A 19,908-nucleotide genomic window follows, 5' to 3' on the forward strand; every position below is an offset into this window, starting at 1 on the left:
TATTTTTAGTAGAGACGGGGTTTCACCACGTTGACCAGGATGGTCTCGATCTCTCGACCTCGTGATCCACCCGCCTCAGCCTCCCAAAGTGCTGGGATTACAGGCTTGAGCCACCGCGCCCGGCAATTTTTGTATTTTTAGTAGAGATGGGGTTTCACCATGTTGGCCATGAACTCCTGACCTTAGATGATCTGCCTGCTTCAGCCTCCCAAAGTGCTGGAATTACAGGCATGAGCCACGGTGCTCTGCCACAGACAGTATACTTTCAACATGTACAATACGTCAGTTATACCTCTGTAAAGCTGTTTTACAAGAATTTTTTAAAGCAATGTGTTTGCCTACTGGTTTGATTTCCTCCCGGTCCAGTTTGCGCCTGTACAGCAGGATGGCGTGGATGGCGTTGCCCGCTCTTGCTGCCTGAATGTGAGTTGGAATAACATACAGCAGATCCTGAAAAGCGAAAAAGGTGACATGGAGAGAATCTGCATAGGGAACACGCAAAGTTAAATATATCACAGCACACCCTGTGCACTGCCAAAATATTTCTAGAGATGTATCCAGTTACATCTGCAATGCTACAAAATACATGATCATTTGATTATCTACACTTTGTCTTTTAAACTTCGTTAATGTTTTAGGAGAACATATGTCCTCCCAAATTCTTGGGCTATTAAGGATAACTATTTGCACCAAATATCCTCACGTAACACAGAGAAAGCTAAGCAAAAACTAGGGAGCAATGAGACAAGGAAGAGGTTTTCTGAATGGGACAGACGAAAGGTTGAAATAACTGTTTATATAGAGCCAGGCCTGCAACTTTCTGAATTCTCAGACCCTGCTCCAAATGTCTGCATTTTCTACAATTGGAGGAAAAGCCAAGGGAGACAGGCCTAACCTACATTTTGGAAGCGTCTATGCGCACACCGAGTCCCCAGTGATGTAGAAAGTGCCTCTATTTGTAGGAAACGAACACAAGCCTCCCAGCGGGAAGGGCGTGAGATAAACAGCTCACTCACAAATAGAGCGGGAAAAGAAGTCTGCAGACTAGAATGATGGTTTTTCTTTCAGGTTGAGATATTTCAGATGGGGTGGGGGGGGGAAGTTAAGAGAAAAAGGGAAATTTTGAAACAAAGAAAAACAGAAAAAGCAAATGATAGGCCGGGTGTGGTGGCTTGCCACGCCAGTAATCCCAGCACTTTGAGAGGCCGAGGTGCACGGACCACCTGAGGTCGGGAGTTCAAGACCAGCCTGATCAATACGGCAAAACCCCGTCTCTACTAAAAACTACAAAAATTAAGCAGGCATGGTGGCAATCGCCTGTAATCCTAAGTACTCGGGAGGCTGAGGCAGGGGAATTGCTGGAATGGGAGGCTGCAGTGAGCAGAATCGTGCCACTACACTCCAGACTTGGCAACAGAGTGAGACTCCATCTCAAAAAAAGAAAAAAAAAAAAAAAAGAAAAAAGTAAATGATGAAGAAAAAATAAACGAGGAGAAAAAATAGAAGGCAGTGTTCAAGTCCTTGATAGTGGCATAAAACAAAAAGAAGGAAGTGAAGGAATAGAAGGAAAGAGAATTCTATTTGCCACTTAATAAACCAGTGGTTGAGATCCCAAAGTGAGGGGTCTTCTAACCATCCATGCTTTATAGACGAAGCCCAGGAAACATGAAACTACCCTGGATGCACACCCCTCTGGCGTCTCAGGAAGCAGAAGTATGCAGCACAGGGCGTCGGTGGCAGGGTCTTCGCTGATCCACTGTCCCTGAGCCCTGGGGTTCTGCAGGGATTTCAAGCCCACTGTGGCACTAAGTTCCAGTGTTAAGTCATAAAAACAGCAGGACAGGCTGGGCACAGCGGCTCGTGCCTGTAATCCCAGCATGCAGGGAGGCTGAGGTGGGCGGATCACGTGAGGTCAGGAGTTTGAGACCAGCCTGGCCAACATGGTGAAATCCCATCTCCATCAAAAATACAAACATGGCCGGGCGTGGTGGCTCAAGCCTGTAATCCCAGCACTTTGGGAGGCCGAGGCGGGTGGATCACGAGGTCGAGAGATCGAGACCATCCTGGTCAACATGGTGAAACCCCGTCTCTACTAAAAGTGCAAAAAATTAGCTGGGCATGGTGGCACGTGCCTGTAATCCCAGCTACTCAGGAGGCTGGGCAGGAGAATTGCCTGAGCCCAGGAGGCGGAGGTTGCGGTGAGCCGAGATCGCGCCATTGCACTCCAGCCTGGGTAACAAGAGCGAAACTCCGTCTCAAAAAAAAAAAAAAAATACAAACATTAGCCAGGCATGGTGGCGGGTGCCTGTAATCCCAGCTACTTGGGAGGCTGAGGCAGGAGAATCGCTTGAACCCAGGAGGCGGAGGCTGCTGTGAGCCCGATGGCGTCATTGCACTCCAGCCTGGGTGACAGGAGAGAAGCTCTGTCTCAAAACCAAAACACAACAAAAACAAAAACCAGAAAAACAGCGGGACAGGTACAGCACAGTGAGGAATTGCTGCTTGCCACAGACTTATTTTTGCAACCCAACCCCCCCTGCAGAAGCAGAGCACCCTGGGCTGCTAGACTGATACTGAAGGGCACTCACAAGCTTCTCCAGCCTGGAAGCAGGACAGGGAGGAGCAGGAGCCGATCCCCGGAGCTTTCCGAGGCCGCCCACGGGCCTGTGAAGATGCCACCTCTGTGGACAGACCCGCCGCCCCACCACCCCCACCAGACAGCCGGCCGGGCTGGAGGACTCACCATGGCGTAGTAGTTGCTGTTCACCATGAGCGGCCCTCGTCCCCGGAGGTAGATGTACTCCTCCCACCAGTCGCTCACCTAGTGGGCACAAACACCAGACAAACCCGCAGGCTCAGTGGGCCGGGCAGGCTCCCCGGCAGCTGCCCAGAGCCGCGGGGAAGGGCAGGCGATGCTTTTGGCAGACATTCCCGTGTCTAACGGGGCCCATTCCAGAACAGGGAATGCAGTCCTAACGAGATGGAATGCGACACCATGGGACACGCGAAGTGTTCCTTTGAAGTTGAGACAGGCAGAAAGAAGGTAGTCACCTTCACTTTGTAGAAGGTCAAAAGGGAAAAAAAAAAGCCAAAGTGGGCGGATTGCTTGAGGCCAGGGGTTTGAGACCAGGCTAGGCAACACAGCAAGGCTCTAGCTCTACATTAAAAATAATAAAATTAAAATAAAAAAATTTTTAAAAGACCAAATGGAAAGTAACTCATAAATGTTGGACTGCTAACGAGTTTTAAAAACCAGTACTAGCCGGGTGCGGTGGCTCAAGCCTGTAATCCCAGCACTTTGGGAGGCTGAGGCGGGTGGATCACGAGGTCAAGAGATCGAGACCATCCTGGTCAACATGGTGAAACCCCGTCTCTATTAAAGATACAAAAAAACTAGCTGGGCGTGGTGGCGTGTGCCTGTCATCCCAGCTACTCCGGAGGCTGAGGCAGGAGAATTGCCTGAACCCAGGAGGTGGAGGTTGCGGTGAGCCGAGATGGCACCATTGCACTCCAGCCTGGGTAACAACAGTGAAACTCCGTCTCAAAAAAATAAATAAATAAAAATAAAAACCAGTACTATGGGCTGGGCATGGTGGCTCACAGCTGGAATCTCAGTACTTTGGGAGGCTGAGACGAGGATCACCTGATGCCAGGAGTTTGAAGCCAGCCTGGGCAACACAGTGAAGCTCCACCTCTACAAAACAATTTAAGAAATCAGCCAAGCCGGGCGCGGTGGCTCAAGACTGTAATCCCAGCACTTTGGGAGGCCGAGGCGGGTGGATCACGAGGTCAAGAGATCGAGACCATCCTGGTCAACATGGTGAAACCCCGTCTCTACTAAAAATACAAAAATTAGCTGGGCATGGTGGCACGTGCCTGTAATCCCAGCTACTCGGGAGGCTGAGGCAGGAGAATTGCCTGAACCCAGGAGGCGGAGGTTGCGGTGAGCCGAGATCGCGCCATTGCACTCCAGCCTGGGTAACAAGAGGGAAACTGTCTCAAAAAAAAAAAAAAAAAGAAATCAGCCAGGTGTGGTGGCTCACGCCCATAGTCTCAGCTACTTGGGAGGATGAGGCAGGAGGGTCACTTGAGCCCAGGAGTTTGAGGTGACAGTGAGCTATGATCATGCCACTGCATTCCAGCCTGGGCAACAGAGCAAGACCCTTTCTCAAATAAAAGAAAACAGAAACAAAAGCCCGGTGTAGTAGCTCATGCCTGTTAAGCCCTGAGCTTTGGGATACTAAGGCAGGCTGATCACTTGAGCTCAGGAGTTCCAGATCTGCCTGGCCAAAATGATGAAACCCCATCTCTACTAAAAATACAAAAATTAGCTGGGCATGATGGCAAGCGCCTGTAATCCCAGCTACTCAGGAGGCTGAGGCAGGAGAATTGCCTGAACTCGGGAGGTGGAGATTGCAGTGAGCTGAGATTGCGCCGCTGCATTCCGGCCTGGGTGACAGAGCGAGACTCCCTCTCAAACACAAAACAAAACAAAACAAAATGTTATGCGAAATTGCTCCACAGAGTGCTTCTCGTCTTCCTGCTTCCCAGGTCTCCCTGAAGAAGCCACCGTCTCAGTCCAAGGCACTGACCTGGCATTCTGGAGGTGTTGTCTCTATTCCCCGGCACCTGTGTCCTGAGGCCACCCAAAGCCAGGCCCCCAACCACCTCACAGCTGCTGTTCCTTCCTAGTCTGCTGGACCCAGGGATTGCTTCCTTTCCAGCTTTGTGCTGAAACGCATGTACCTACAGAACAGTGCCCATGCAAGGGTGTTGCGTGCAGCAGGGAGCTGCTATTTACACAGCCAACACACCCATGCCACCATCAAAGAAGGAAAACAGAACATGCCCAGCTCCCCTCGAGAGACCCCTGCAGGCCCTGCCCATCCACCCATGATGTGACTTATAGCACCACCTACTGGTTCTGTCAGGGTCCCTTTGGACACCTCTCCCGTGTTAGCTGTTCCTCAAAGCTAGACTCCCTCCCTTGCTTCATCTGCTAGAGGCCTGCTCTTGCCCTCCCAGAATGTGGAAGCCCACCTGTCTCCTGGCACACAGGGCGACCACTAAGACGCTTCGTTGGAGGGGATGTTCCTGGGACCACTGAGCCACACTTGACCCCAGCAAGGGGCGATCAGCACTGCCCTATCCCACACCATCCCTGCATCCACCAGCAAGCTCGGGAAGGATGCCTTTGGAATCAAGAGAAACCAAAGAGACAGACAGGAGCAGGTCTCTGGGGCAGCCTGGCACCGCTGCAGGAGAAACAGCTCACAGGAGGACTCCCGGGGAAGAGGGAGAGGGCTCCCATGTGCAAATCACAGCACACTCACGGTAAACTATCCCTGTAGGCTGGGCGCGGTGGCTCGTGCCTGTAATACCAGCACTTTGGAAGGCCAGGTGAGAGGATCACTTGAGCCCAGGAGTCTGACCAGTCTGGGCAACACAGTGACACCCTGTCTCTACAAAAAAAAAAAAAAATCCCAAAACCAAGAAACTGTCACTGTCACTATGCATCAGTCCTAACACACATACACCCCACTCTGCACGCAGGTAAAACCATCGCTGGAACTTCCTAAGGTGGGATTCTGGCTCATCAAAACAGTTATCCCTGCCCCTCAAAATTAGCATCTTCATACAGAAAAATTTCATGGAGAAAAACTGTGTATACAGACTTACGTAATTTGTAGCCCACCAGGATTTCAACTTCAGATACCACTGTAATCTTGGTCCAAGACTGACAGCAAAATCTTGAGCAAGTGCCGTCATCCGTTTGAAGTCCTCTTCCTTCATGAGAGGCCTCACAGATTCTAGATACTGATATTATCAGGGAAAAAAAAAATCACCCAAGTTAAAAGACATTCATCAAAGTCTACGGTTGCCTCACCTGAGCCTTAGGAAAAGTTCTAGCACATCGAAAGGGTTTTAGGCTGGGCACGGCACCTCATGCTTGTAACCCCTGCACTTTGGGAGGCCGTGGCCAGTGGATCACTTGAGCTCAGCAGTTCAAGACCAGCCAAGGCAACATGGTGAAACTCCATCTCTACAAAAAAGAAAAAACAAGACAAATAAAAAGAAAAAAAAAAACAAGACAAAAATTAGCTGGGCATGGTGGTGCATGTCTGTGGTCCCAACTACCTGGGCAGCTGAGGTGGGAGGATCGCCCAGAAGGCTGAGGCTGCAGTGAGCTGTGATCATGCCACTGCACCACAGCCTGGGCAACAGAGTGAGACCCTATTTAAAAAAAAAAAAAAAAAAAAAGGCTGGGCGCGGTGGCTCAAGCCTGTAATCCCAGCACTTTGGGAGGCCGAAGCGGGTAGATCACGAGGTCAAGAGATCGAGACCATCGTGGTCAACATGGTGAAACCCTGTCTCTACTAAAAATACAAAAAATTAGCTGGGCATGGTGGTGCGTGCCTGTAATCCCAGCTACTCAGGAGGCTGAGGCAGGAGAATTGCCTGAACCTAGGAGGCGGAGGTTGCGGTGAGCCGAGATCGCGCCATTGCACTCCAGCCTGGGTAACAAGAGCGAAACTCCGTCTCAAAAAAAAAAAAAAAAAAAAAAGTTTAGACTCTTCCCCCGAGTTGGTCTTACCAGTCCTTGGACAGGTTAACTCACTTCAAGGCTAAATGGTGTCATGGGGTAATGATAATTTAACAATTAAACTTTTTCTTCCTTTATTAGCTTTTAAAGTGCCCCAAATCCTGTATCATAAGAAAATCACCATTAAATTTTTAGAATTTAAAATAAATTCTAGAGTTGACTAGAAAAATTAACAAGGAAATTTCAAGAATGTCTCTTATCTATTATCTGGCCATTAATAAAAGATCTGTTCTGACCTAAGTAAGCTTTGATGATCCGTGATGGTGACCATGAGATAGGGCAGAGTCGTGCTGTGAGCCAGGTGCTGGGGCCGGGCAGGTGCTGGGGCCACAGGATGGGAAGGAGGAGCTGGAATAGGTCACAGAACCAGGCCAGGGCCAGGGCCCCAGGTTGAGGGTTTTCAGCCCCTGCCCCACCTTGTCCCTTTCCATGAGCTGCTTTGGTTGAACAAATGCTCAGAGGTGAAAACACAGAGAGCAATTTTTTAAAAAGACACTCAAAAGCTTCTGCAACAAACCTAAGCAAGCTCTTACAGAAAGTAAAACTGGATCGGGCGGGGTGGCTCACACCTGTAATCCCAGCACTTTGGGAGGTTAAGGCAGGCAGATCATGAGGTCAGAAGTTCAAGACCAGCCTAGGCAACACAGTGAAACCCTGTCTCTACTAAAACACAAAAAAATTAGCTGGGTATGGTGGCAGGCACCTGTAATCCCAGCTACTTAGGAGGCTGAGGCAGGAGAATCACTTGAACCTGGGAGACAGGTTGCAGCGAGCTGAGATTGTGCTACTGCACTCTAGCCTGGGCAACAGAGCGAGACTCCGTCTCAGAAAAAAGAAAGTAAAACTGGTCAGGTGCGGTAGCTCACACCTGTAATCCCAGCACTTTGGGAGGCTGAGGTATGAAGAATACTTGAGCCCAAGCAATCTTGACCAGTTCAAGACCAGCCTGGGCAACAGAATAGAACCCCATCTCTGCAGAAAATTACAAAAGTTAGCTGCGGGCAGTGGCACGCGTCTGTGGTCCCAGCTACTTGGAAGGTTGAGGTGGGAGGATCACTTGGGCCCAGGGGTTCGAAGCTGCGGTGAGCCAGGATCACACCACTGCATTCCAGCCTGGGCGAGATGCCATCTCCCCCTCCAACACACAAAACGTAAAACTGTTGCCAACCCCACAATTTGTCATGGAATATTTTATTTTATTTTTATTATTATTATTATTTTTGAGGCAGAGTTTTGCTGTTGTTACCCAGACTGGAGTGCAATGGCGCGATCTCGGCTCACTGCAACCTCCGCCTCCTGGGTTCAAGTAATTCTCCTGCCTCAGCCTCCGGAGTAGCTGGGATTACAGGCACGTGCCACCATGCCCAGCTAATTTTTGTATTTTTAGTAGAGACGGGGTTTCACCTTGTTGACCAGGATGGTCTCGATCTCTTGACCTCGTGATCCACCCGCCTCGGCCTCCCAAAGTGCTGGGATTACAGGCGTGAGCCATCGCGCCCGGCCCATCATGGAATATTTTAATCCAACAAGTTGTCTGCTATAAAAAATAAAGGCAGCCGGGCGCGGTGGCTCAAGCCTGTAATCCCAGCACTTTGGGAGGCTGAGGAGGGTGGATCACGAGGTCGAGAGATCGAGACCATCCTGGTCAACATGGTGAAACCCCGTCTCTACTAAAAATACAAAAAACTAGCTGGGCGTGGTGGCGCGTGCCTGTAATCCCAGCTACTTAGGAGGCTGAGGCAGGAGAATTGCCTGAACCCGGGAGACGGAAGTTGCGGTGAGCCGAGATCGCGCCATTGCACTCCAGCCTGGGTAACAAGAGCGAAACTCCATCTCAAATAAATAAACAAATAAATAAATAAATAAATAAAAATAAAGGCTTGGTGCAACAGTAATCTTCCTAGGGCCCCTCCCTGTACGTTGAAAAGTAAGACCCCACTCCCTTAAAAGGAGCAGTTGTGGCTGGGCATGCTGGCTCAGCCTGTAACCCCAGTAGTTTGGGAGGCTGAATCGGGAGGACTGCTTGGGCCCAGGAGTTCAAGACCAGCCTGGACAACATGGTAAGACCCCCATCTCTACAAAAAACTAGTTGCAGGCATACTGGTGCACACCTGTGGTCCCAGTGACTTGGAAGGCTAAGGCAGGAGGATCACTCAGGCCCAGGAATTCGAGACTACAGTGAGCTAGACGGCGCCACTGCCTTCCAGCCTGGGCGAGAGAGTGACTGTCTCCGAAGAAACGTGGAGGGGCCAGCTGTCAAGCATCTTGAGGCCTATTCAAAGTGCCCGTGAATGAGACAGAAAAGCATGCTCTGAGTGTGCTGAAGTGGAACCCTCAGCTACACAACACAGACGGAGGTCACTGAAGGCTGAGCGTCTCACCCTCCCCACATCCTGCCAGTGGAACAGGGGCCGCCATCAGCCCTGACTGGCAAGCCTGGGCACAGAAGAGCAGAGATGGGGAGGGCCAGGTGCAGCGGCTCAAGCCTGTAATCCCAGCACTTTGGGAGGCCAAGGTGGGTGGATCATTTGAGATCAGGAGTTCGAGACCAGCCTGGCCAATATAGTGAAATCCTGTCTCTATGAAAAATACAAAAATTAGCCAGACGTGGTGGCACGCACCTGTAATCCCAGCTACTCAGGAGGCTGAGGCAGGAGAATGCTTGAACCAGGGAGGTGGAGGTTTCAGTGAGCTGAGATTGCACCACTGCACTCCAGCCTGGGTGACAGAGGAAGAGTCCCTCTCAAAAAATAAAGTAAGGCCAGGCGCGGTGGCTCACGCCTGTAATCTCAGCCCTTTGGGAGGCTGAGGCGGGTGGATCATAAGGTCAGGAGATGGAGACCATCCTGGCCAACATGGTGAAACCCTATCTTTAAAATAATAATAAATAAAATGAAATAAAACTTTAAAAAAATGCACCGAGCAGTTTCTCTATGAAACAGTACTTTTTTAAAAACATCTAAGATGTGGCAGCGATGCATTGGAAGGAAAAAAAAAAGACTTTCTATGAGAACGCTACCAGGCACACGGCTAAAGGCTCCTATTGCCCAATGGTGGTGGCCTAGTTCATCGTAACTAAGACCTAAGCCTTCATCCACAGATGCCTGGTGTTTCGGCGTGAGGCCTAAGCCACACCTACCCTGTTCACAGTGTCTTTGACAGCCGGGACCGGCAGGCGAGGCAGCGACGTCTGGAAGCTGTACAGCATGGGCTTTCGGCCTGAAAAGAGCTTGACCATACCCTGAAGAGAGAGAATTCTATTTTCAGCCTATCACCAGACCACCCTGAACGCACCTGTTCTGGTCTGATCGTGGAAGCTAAGCAGGGTCGGGCCTGGTTGGTACTTGGATGGGAGAATAACATTTTCAAAGACAAGCTATGTTAAAGGGGTCTGAAGCCACATTTCCAGGGCACGCAACGTGCCAACCACTTACGGATTTTCTGTGTTGATTTATTTTTCATCTGGTCCATCTTCTACCCGCCACCGTGCCTACAGATTCTAGCAAGCAAGCATGTAACCCTCCGCCCCCACCCCCCGCCAATGAAAACCTGGGCAATATGGCAAAACCCCAACTCTACAAAAAAAGGCAACAAATTAGCCAGGCGTGCCGGCATGTGCCTGATGTCCCGGCTGCTTGGGAGGCTGAGATGAAAGGACTGATTGAGCCTGGGAGGTCCATGCCGCAGTGAGCCGTGATCACACCACTGTACTCCAGACGGGGCAACATAGTGAGACCCTGTCTCAACAGGCAAAACAAAAGCAAACAAACAGGAAAACCGGGTGGAATCCCAGCCAAGCCTGATGGAGGCTGTGGGACGCCGCTGCCAGCGTCGTGGCCGGCCAGGCCCCTGACCGTGTGCTTCTGCAGCTAAGGTAAGTGTCACCCCACCACCTTCTGCAAGGCCCTTCATTTCAGGATTGGCTCCAGGAACAGGGAGCTGGGCCTAAGTGCCTGTCCCTGAGCCAAGCCCAGGGAAAGCACTGTCTTTCCTCCAGTCCCTGCCAAGCCTCCCGGAGGGCACATTTGTGGCCCTTGGTTTTAGGCTAGATGATCAAGCCTGATACTAATCAGTCACCTCAATGCCAACCCAAAAAGGAAGTCCTCGGCCCTGGTGAGGAGTCTGGTGCCAAAGGCTGTTGGGACTCAGCTGAACCTCGGCTTCGAACCCACCGGAGGGCGTGCCCTTCAGCCAGCTTTGCCAAGCGTGGAAGCCACCCGAGTCTTCTAGGTGCTAAATTCTGCTTCTCTACAAATCAGAAATTTTACATCCAAATGGTAGAAAATTGATTTGGGAGAAAAAATTTGTTTGGCCAGACGCGGTGGCTCACACCTGTCATCCCAGCATTTCGGGAGGCCGAGGAGGGTGGATCGCTTGAGCCCAGGAATTCAAGACCACGGAGCCAACATGGCGAAACCCCATCTCTATTAAAAATACAAAAAATTATCTGGGCGTGGTGGTATGCGCCTGTGGTCCCAGCTACTCTGGAGGCTGAGGTGAGAGGATCGCTTAAGCCCGGGAGGCGGAGGTTACAATAAGCTGAGATCGCACCACTGCACTCCAGCCTGGGCGACAGAGCAAGATGCTGTCTCAAATCAAAAAAAAAAAAAAAAAAAAATTGGGCCGGGTGCGGTGGCTCACACCTATAATTCCAGCACTTTGGGAGGCCGACTCAGGTAGATCGTTCAGTCAGGAGATCGAGACCATCCTGGCCAGCATGGTAAAACCTCATCTCTATTAAAAAATACAAAAAATTAGCCAGGCATGGTGGTATGTGCCTGTGGTCCCAGCTACTCAGGAGGCTGAGGCAGGAGAATCACCTGAACCCAGGACGCGGAGGAGCTGAAATCGCACCACAGCACCCTAGCCCGGGCAACAGAGCAAGACTCTTATCTCAAAAAAAAAAAAAAAAAAAAAAAATGTGTTTGGGAAAGAGCAGAGCCTGGGTGTATGGCTGACATTGTGGTGACTCCCTCGCTTCCCTCACAAGCAGGCTCCCCGGAGGTTGGGACAGCAGCCCAGCCCAGGCAGGTACCACTGCAGGGCCGCCCCGAGGCGACTGAACAGAAGAGCCCCGGAGCCAAGGTCGGGGCAGACGGGAAAGCAAAGCAGACGCACGGCTTCATACACACTGGCAGAGCCATGGAGCAGCCCCATTCAAGGAAGATTCTGCAGAAAATTTCCTCGTGATTACTCGGTCCATTTAGACCACATGGCAAGACAGGGGTGAAAAAAGCAGACGTTTCTTTACACATGTCCAGCCCCAAAGACCGAGGTTGGGCTTGAGGTGCTGAGCAAAGCCCAAGGCCCAGGGCCATGACTACACTGGGCAGATGGCACACGGGGCACACGCCAGCTTGCGGGCCTGCAGGGGTCACAGGGGTCTGAGTCCCCGGGGGGCCTCAAAAGTTCAGAGATGATGCCCACCTTGGAGGGTTTATTTTCAGAACACCTAAGCCCATAAATATATGTGTGTGTGTATATATGTGTACATACACATATACATATACGTGTGTGTATATATACGTACATACACATATACATATACGTGTGTATATACATGTACAAACATATACATATACGTGTGTATATATATGTACACACACATATACATATACGTGTGTATACGTACATACACATATACACACATATACATATGTGTATATATACGTACATACACATATACATATACCTGTGTGTATATACGTACATACACATATACATATACCTGTGTTATATACATACATACACATATACATATACATGTGTATATATACGTACATACACATATACATATGCATGTGTGTATATATACACACACATACATATACATGTATGTATATGCGTACATACTCATATACATATACCTGTGTGTACATAATGTACATACACATACATATGTGTGTATATATACACGTACATACACATATACATATACGTGTGTGTATATATAGGTACATATACATATACATGTGTATATATACGTACATAAACATATACCTATAAGTGTGTTACATGCATACATATACATATGTGTGTATATATACACACATACATATACATGTGTGTATATACATACATACACATATACATATACGTGTGTGTATATATACGTACATACACATATACATATACATGTGTATATATACATATATACACATAAACATATACGTGTGTGTATATATATGTATATACACTGGCCATCTGCCCAGTGTAGTTGTGGCCCCTGGGCCTTGGGCTTTGCTCAGCACCTCAAGCCCAACCTGGGTCTCTGGGGCCGGATATGTGTAAATAAATATACATATACACACATATATTTATGTGCTCAGATATAAACATATATATATATATACATACACAAATATATATATTTTGAGACAGGGTCTGGCTCTGTTGCCCAGGTTGGAGTGCAGTGGCATAAACACAGCTCACTGCAGCCTTGACCTCCTGGGCTCAAGCGATCCTCCCACCTCAGCCTCTCGAGCAGCTAGGATTACAGGCATGCACCACCATGCCTGGCTAATTTGCCTGGCTAATTTTTGTATTTTTAGTAGAGACGGGGCTTCGCCATGTTGCCTAGGCTGGTCTCTAGCTCCTGAGTTCAAGTGGTTCACCCAGCTTCACCTCCAAAAGTACTAGGATTATAGGCAGAAGCCACTGTGCCTGACCCCCATAAAAACATTGAAATGGAGGCCAGGTGTGATGGCTCACGCCTGTAATCCCAGTACTTTGGGAGGCTGAGGTGGGCAGATCTCTCTTTTTTTTTTGAGACGGAGTTTCGCTCTTGTTACCCAGGCTGGAGTGCAATGGTGCGATCTCAGCTCACTGCAACCTCCGCCTCCTGGGTTCAGGCAATTCTCCTGCCTCAGCCTCCTGAGTAGCTGGGATTACAGGCGTGCGCCACCATGCCCAGCTAATTTTTTGTATTTTTAGTAGAGACGGGGTTTCACAATGTTGACCAGGATGGTCTCGATCTCTTGACCTCGTGATCCACCCGCCTTGGCCTCCCAAAGTGCTGGGATTACAGGCGTGAGCCACTGCACACGGCCCGGGCAGATCTCTTGAGCTCAGGAGTTTGAGACTAGCCTGTCCAACATGGCGAAACCCCGTCTCTACTGAAAAATGCAAAAATTGGCCGGGTGCGGTGGCTCACGCCTGTAATCCTAGCACTTTGGGAGGCCGAGGTGGGTGGATCACCTGAGGTTGGAGTTCAAGACCAGCCTGGCCATCTTGGTGAAACCCCATCTTTAAAAAAAAAATTAAAAAAAAGAAAAATGCAAAAATTAGCCAGGCATGGTGGTGTGTGCCAATAGTCCCAGCTACTTGGGAGTCTGGGGGGCAAAAATCACTTGAGCCCAGGAGGTCGAGGCTGCAGTGAGCCATGATTGTGCCACTGCACTCCAGCCTGGGCAACTGAGCAAGACCCTGTCTCCAAAAAAAAAAAAACAACAACAAAGCCATGTGGGGTGGTTCATGCCTATAATCCCAGCACTTTGGGAGGCCGAGGTGAGGTGGGTGGATCACCTGATGTCAGGAGTGCAAGACCAGCCTGACCAACATGGTGAAACCCCGTCTCTACTAAAAATACAGAATTATCTGAGCGTGTCGGTGTGTGCCTACAGTCCCAGCAACTTGGGAGGCAGAGGCAGGAGAATTGCTTGAACCTGGGAAACAGAGGTTACAGTGAGCTGAGATCGCGCCATTGCACTTCAGCCTGGGCAACAAAAGCAAAACTCTGTCTCAAAAAATAAATAAATAAAACAAAAGAAAAGAAAAAAGAAAAAGAAAAAAAAAAACCATTTAAATCATGAAATTTAGACAAGCAACCACATACATGGCAAAGCCAGTACCTTAAATAAAGAACCCTTGGGCTTAGGGCCAAAGCAAGCCGAGGGAACATTCCGGAAGCTAAGTCTTAGTCATGGGAGCCTGCCAGGGGTGAGCTAAGGTAACCATTTAGTGCCTGACAACAAGTGAGTCAAGAATGCTACAAAGAGCCGGGCGTGGTGGCTCAAGCCTCTAATCCCAGCACTTTGGGAGGCCGAGGCGGGTGGATCACGAGGTCAAGAGATCGAGACCATCCTGATCAACATGGTAAAACCCCGTCTCTACTAAAAATACTAAAAATTAGCTGGGCATGGTGGCGTGTGCCTGTAATCCCAGCTACTCAGGAGGCTGAGGCAGGAGAATTGCCTGAACCCAGGAGGCGGAGGTTGCGGTGAGCCGAGATCGCGCCATTGCACTCCAGCCTGGGTAACAAGAGCGAAACTCCGTCTCAGAAAAAAAAAAAAAAAAGAATGCTACAAAGAACCGGACGGACAGCACTTCCATATGATGAATGATCTGAACTACAAACCCAGGAGACCTCAATATAAAACGCTGTAGATCTCACTCATGTCACAAAAGGGAAGCACTCTTTGGCCCCCGCTTTTGCATCATGGTGACTCAAACCTCTCCAGCCATTAGGGGCCAAGGTCCACGTCAGCAACCAAGCATCGACGGAGAGAAGGTCCCCAAGGGTGACCTTCATCACAAAGCCCAAACCGTCCATCCCACTCCACAGCCAGAGGGACATGCAATTACCATCCAGATCTTGGTGGCGCGACTCATCTTGCCATGCTCAGCGAACATCCACCCGTGGTATGAGAGCAGCACTTTCAGGGAGAAGCGCATGGTGACGATGAGGGCCACCCACAGCCCGGTGCCGAACAGCACGCCGCTGACCACGTTCTTCGTCTGGCTGGACATGCAGTCGCTGCGGAGGCAGACCCAGACAAGGGAGGCTGTGCATGTGGCCACACGGTGCCATCCATGCCGCTGATGCCACCGACATACACCATGTGCTGCAGGGCCCAGGTAGAGCTGGGAAAGTCAGAGGGAGAGCACCTGCAGGAACCGAGCTCTCCAAACACTCACGGGACTCTCCTCCTTGCCCCGAAACCAATCATGCTGAAAGCAGCTGGCAGACCTGGGCGCTGGCGGCAGGCCTGTCTGCTCTCTTCCTGGAGTCCCTTCAGCCTCCCTTGGCCAGGCACAGTGGCGCATGTCTATAATCCTAGCACTTTGGGACGCCGAGATGGTTGGATCCCTTGAGTCCAGGAGTTCGAGACCAGCCTGGGCTACATAGGCCAAACCCCATCAATACAAAAATAAAATTTGAAAAAGAAAACAGGCCGGGCGCGGTGGCTCAAGCCTGTAATCCCAGCACTTTGGGAGGCCGAGGCGGGTGGATCACAAGGTCGAGAGATCGAGACCATCCTGGTCAACATGGTGAAACCCCGTCTCTACTAAAAATACAAAACATTAGCTGGGCATGGTGGCACGTGCCTGTAATCCCAGCTACTCAGGAGGCTGAGGCAGGAGAATTGCCTGAACCCAGGAGGCGGAGGTTGTGGTGAGCCGAGATCGTGCCATTGCACTCCAGCCTGCGTAACAAGAGCGAAACTCCGTGTCACAAAAAAAAAAAGAAAAAAGAAAAAAAGAAAACAAAGCTCAATCTGCTTTGTTGGCCTTGAAACCAACCTGGGTTACTTTGTGTCATCTGGAAAAAGATATACTTCCTCCAGGACCTCAGGACCAACAGCAGAGGGGATGGTAAGGCTAGGACCAGCCACTGCGATCACCACGCCCTGTTGACCTGCGCCTCCCCAGCAGGTGCGAAAGAAATTCTGAGCCACTTTCTTCCGCTCTTTATGATTTTTTTCCTCTCAAACTTACTTTTAGATGTAATCGTCATCTCAGATCATTTGTTACAACTATTGGCTCCAGTAGTTACCTCAGAAGAGCTTGTTTTTGACTTAGGCATATTTAACACGAATAAAGAACAGACCATGTAAACTGGTCATGTAAATAGTCCACTTAAGTATAGGAAATGTTTTTATTTGTGAAGGAAAGGAATATATTTGATGGTAAAGATGGGACTTTAAAAATGAGATGAAAGGCAGCTTTTTCTCTCTCTTTTTTTTTTTTTTTGAGATGGAGTCTCATTCTGCTGCCCAGGCTGGAGTGCAGTGGTGCAATCTCGGCTCACTGCAACCTCCGCCTTCTGGGTTCAAGCAATTCTTCCACCTCAGCCTCCCGAGTAGCTGGGACTGCAGGTGCACGCCACCACACCCAGGCTAATTTTTGTATTTTTTGTACAGATTAGGTCTCACCATATTGCCCAGGCTGGTCTCAAACTCCTGACCTCAGGTGATCTGCCCGCTGCGGCCTCCCAAAGTGCTGGGATTACAGGTGTGAGCCGCTGTGCCTGGCTAGAAATGCAGCTATTTTGTGGTTTGTTTTAGTTTTGGTTGTTTTGGGAACTGCAAAATATTTTTAAAATAAAAACTATTTATGCAGCCTTCAAATGATTAAAACACCAATATATATAACCTAAAGGTATCTCCAATATTTGAAAAGCACTAATTTGGCCAGGCGCAGTGGCACAAGTCTATAATCCTAGCACTTTAGGAGGCCATTGATGGGTGGATCACTTGAGTCCAGGAGTTCAAGACCAGCCTGGGCAACATGGCCAAACCCCATCAGTACAAAAATAAGATTTAAAAAAGAAAACAAAATAATTCAAAATAAGAAATTTTAAAAAAAGAAAACCACGAATTTAAGATTGCATAATATTTAAGTGACACAAACAAATTATCTTCAAGGTTAAGTACTCTTGCTTCAAAACATGCTATCTTTCTGTAACCCGTCAAATCTAGCACTCGAGTTTAACTGGAGTCTCTACTTTAAACCTATCTGCTCTTTTCTGGTCATCTAATCTGCAAGCGAACTTGGGTTTAGGGATTTAAGAAGTTATCGTTTAGATAATCTACATTTTAGATTACCAAAGGAAAAAGATCTATATACTTACTTGATTTACAAAAATAAAGTAGTATTTTAGCATGTACAAATAAATGACACATTCGAGATTTTAAAAAATATAGACGCATAGGCACTTAGATAAAAAACATCAGCAAAAAGCTTTCTTTGAAATAACATGCTCCTTTCAAGTCTGTTGGGGAAAACACACACACACACACACACACACACACACACACACACACACAAGAAACAAGTCTGTTGGGGGCAAACTTAGGGACAAATCCCACATGACATGTATGACTCCACTTTTTTCTTTTCTTTAAGAGATGGGGATCTCACTATGCTGCCCAGGCTGATCTTGAACTCCTAGGCTCAAGCAATCCTGGTGCCTCGGCCTCCCAAAGTACTGGGATTACAGGCCACCACGCCCAGCCTGACTCCACGATTGAAGGCAGCAGCCCAGGGTCACTGCAGTCCACTCCAGGATGGCAGCTCTGGATCGGCCCACGAAACTTGAAGACACTGGCCTTTAACCCCGCCTTTCTAAATTTAGGCCAGGCATGGCCCAGTTTACCAAAATAGGTTTAAGAGGGACAAAGAAGCAAATCTTACTAAGACTCAGATTATTAAAGGCTTTAAATAGTCGACACTTCTAAATATAATCCAGTTTTAAGAGGGAGCCTACACTAGAGAGTACATTAAAGATCTGGGCCAGGCACAGTGGCTCATGCCTGTAATCGCAGCACTCTAGGAGGATGAGGTGGGTGGATCACTTGAGGTCAGGAGTTCAAGAACAAATTGGCCAACATGGCGAAACCCTGTCTCTACCAACTACAAAAATTGGTTGGCCATGGTGGTGTGTGCCTGTACTCCTAGGTACTCAAGAGGCTGAGGCAATAAAATCACTTGACCCTGGGAGGAGGAGGTTGCAGTGAGCCGAGATCGCACCACAGCACTCCAGCCTGGGCGACAGAGTGAGACTCTATCTCAATAAGAAAAAAAAGGCCGGGCGCGGTGGCTCAAGCCTGTAATCCCAGCACTTTGGGAGGCCGAGGCGGGTGGATCACGAGGTCGAGAGATCGAGACCAACCTGGTCAACATGGTGAAACTCCGTCTCTACCAAAAATACAAAAAAAAACTAGCTGGGCATGGTGGCGCGTGCCTGTAATCCCAGCTACTCAGGAGGCTGAGGCAGGAGAATTGCCTGAGCCCAGGAGGCGGAGGTTGCGGTGAGCCGAGATAGCGCCATTGCACTCCAGCCTGGGTAACAAGAGCGAAACTCCGTCTCAAAAAAAAAAAAAAAAGAAAAAAAAAAGTCCTACCACTTGGGAGCCCGAGGCAGGTGGACTGCCTGAGCTCAGGAGTTCAAGACCAGCCTGGGCAATATGATGAAACCCTGTCTCTACTAAAAATACAAAATACAGTAGCCAGGCGTGGTGGTATGTGCCAGTAATCCTAGCTACTCAAGAGGCTGAGGCAGGAGAACTGCTTGAACCTGGGAGGCGGAGGTTGTAGTGAGCTGAGATCATGCCATTATACTCTAGCCTGGGGGACAGAAACTCAGCTTCAAAAAAAAAAAAAAAAAACTTTATTATTCATTAACCCCATGAGAGAACAGAAAGTCCGTAGGGAGAGCTGCATACACAAGGCTCGGAGGCAGCTGTCCATTGCAGCCCTGAGGCTGCTGTGACCTCAAGGAAGGGAGCGCCCAGGTGCCCAGGTCTGCCAACTGCTTTCTGGGTGACAACAATGACAGCAGTTCCCAGGCAGACAAGGAACCTGGCAGGCATCCTGGCCAGGTATGCTTATAAAATGACTGGGAACTTCCATTCTGTCTCTTGCAGACACTTATAGAGGCCTGGGCCACCTCAAGGGTGCGAGCACTCAGCTGCACTCTCGATGACTCTGGAGGGTCTGGGGGCTTCCTGGAGAAGGAACAGGGTGTGGAGGGGTCCTCTGCAGACTCTTTGCAAAAAGGGGTTCAGGAATCAGGGCACCTGCTCAACTTGCCCTTGGAAGATTCAGACCATTAATCTGCTTAATCTTTTATTTCTAGTCATCAGAATCAAGGCCGGGCATGCTGGCTCACATCTATTAATCCTAGCACTTCAGGAGGCTGAGGCGGGTGGATCACCGGAGGTCAATAGTGTGAGACCAACCTGGTCAACATGGCGAAACCTCACCTCTATGAAAAATACAAAAATTAGCCGGGCATGGTGGTGGGTACCTGCAGTCCCAGCTACTCGGGAGGCTGAGTCGAGAGAATCGCTTGAACCCAGGAGGCGGAGGTTGCAGTGAGCTAAGGTCGAGCCATTACACTCCACCCTGGGTAACGGAGCAAAAACGCCCTCCACCCCCCGACCCAAAAACATCAAAGTCAGCCATTAACTGAGTGAGTTTTCGTTTATGTCACTTTTTCTGCCAGTTTATTTTCTGATTTGTTTCTGATCAAACAATATTTGTATGCAAACAATCTGGAAGGCGTGATTCTAAAGATCCAG

The 19,908-nt window shown here is 49.1% G+C and overlaps 1 protein-coding gene across 4 annotated transcripts in view; it reads right to left on the minus strand.

The window, feature by feature from the left end:
* CPT1A (carnitine palmitoyltransferase 1A) overlaps window positions 1-19,908 on the minus strand; it is an 83,532-nt gene that overhangs the window by 34,704 nt on the left and 28,920 nt on the right. For all 4 annotated transcript variants that reach the window (XM_039471236.2, XM_039471237.2, XM_074401800.1 and 1 more), the window contains 5 exons: window positions 15,188-15,359; window positions 9,744-9,845; window positions 5,680-5,817; window positions 2,744-2,821; window positions 343-450 (listed from right to left, as the gene is read on the minus strand). In XM_039471236.2, coding sequence (XP_039327170.2) covers window positions 343-450; window positions 2,744-2,821; window positions 5,680-5,817; window positions 9,744-9,845; window positions 15,188-15,359 — 598 coding nt within the window. The remainder of the gene's footprint in view (window positions 1-342; window positions 451-2,743; window positions 2,822-5,679; window positions 5,818-9,743; window positions 9,846-15,187; window positions 15,360-19,908) is intronic.

This window comes from Saimiri boliviensis, chromosome 6 (genome assembly GCF_048565385.1).
Source record: "Saimiri boliviensis isolate mSaiBol1 chromosome 6, mSaiBol1.pri, whole genome shotgun sequence".
Classification (NCBI taxonomy): domain Eukaryota; kingdom Metazoa; phylum Chordata; class Mammalia; order Primates; family Cebidae; genus Saimiri; species Saimiri boliviensis.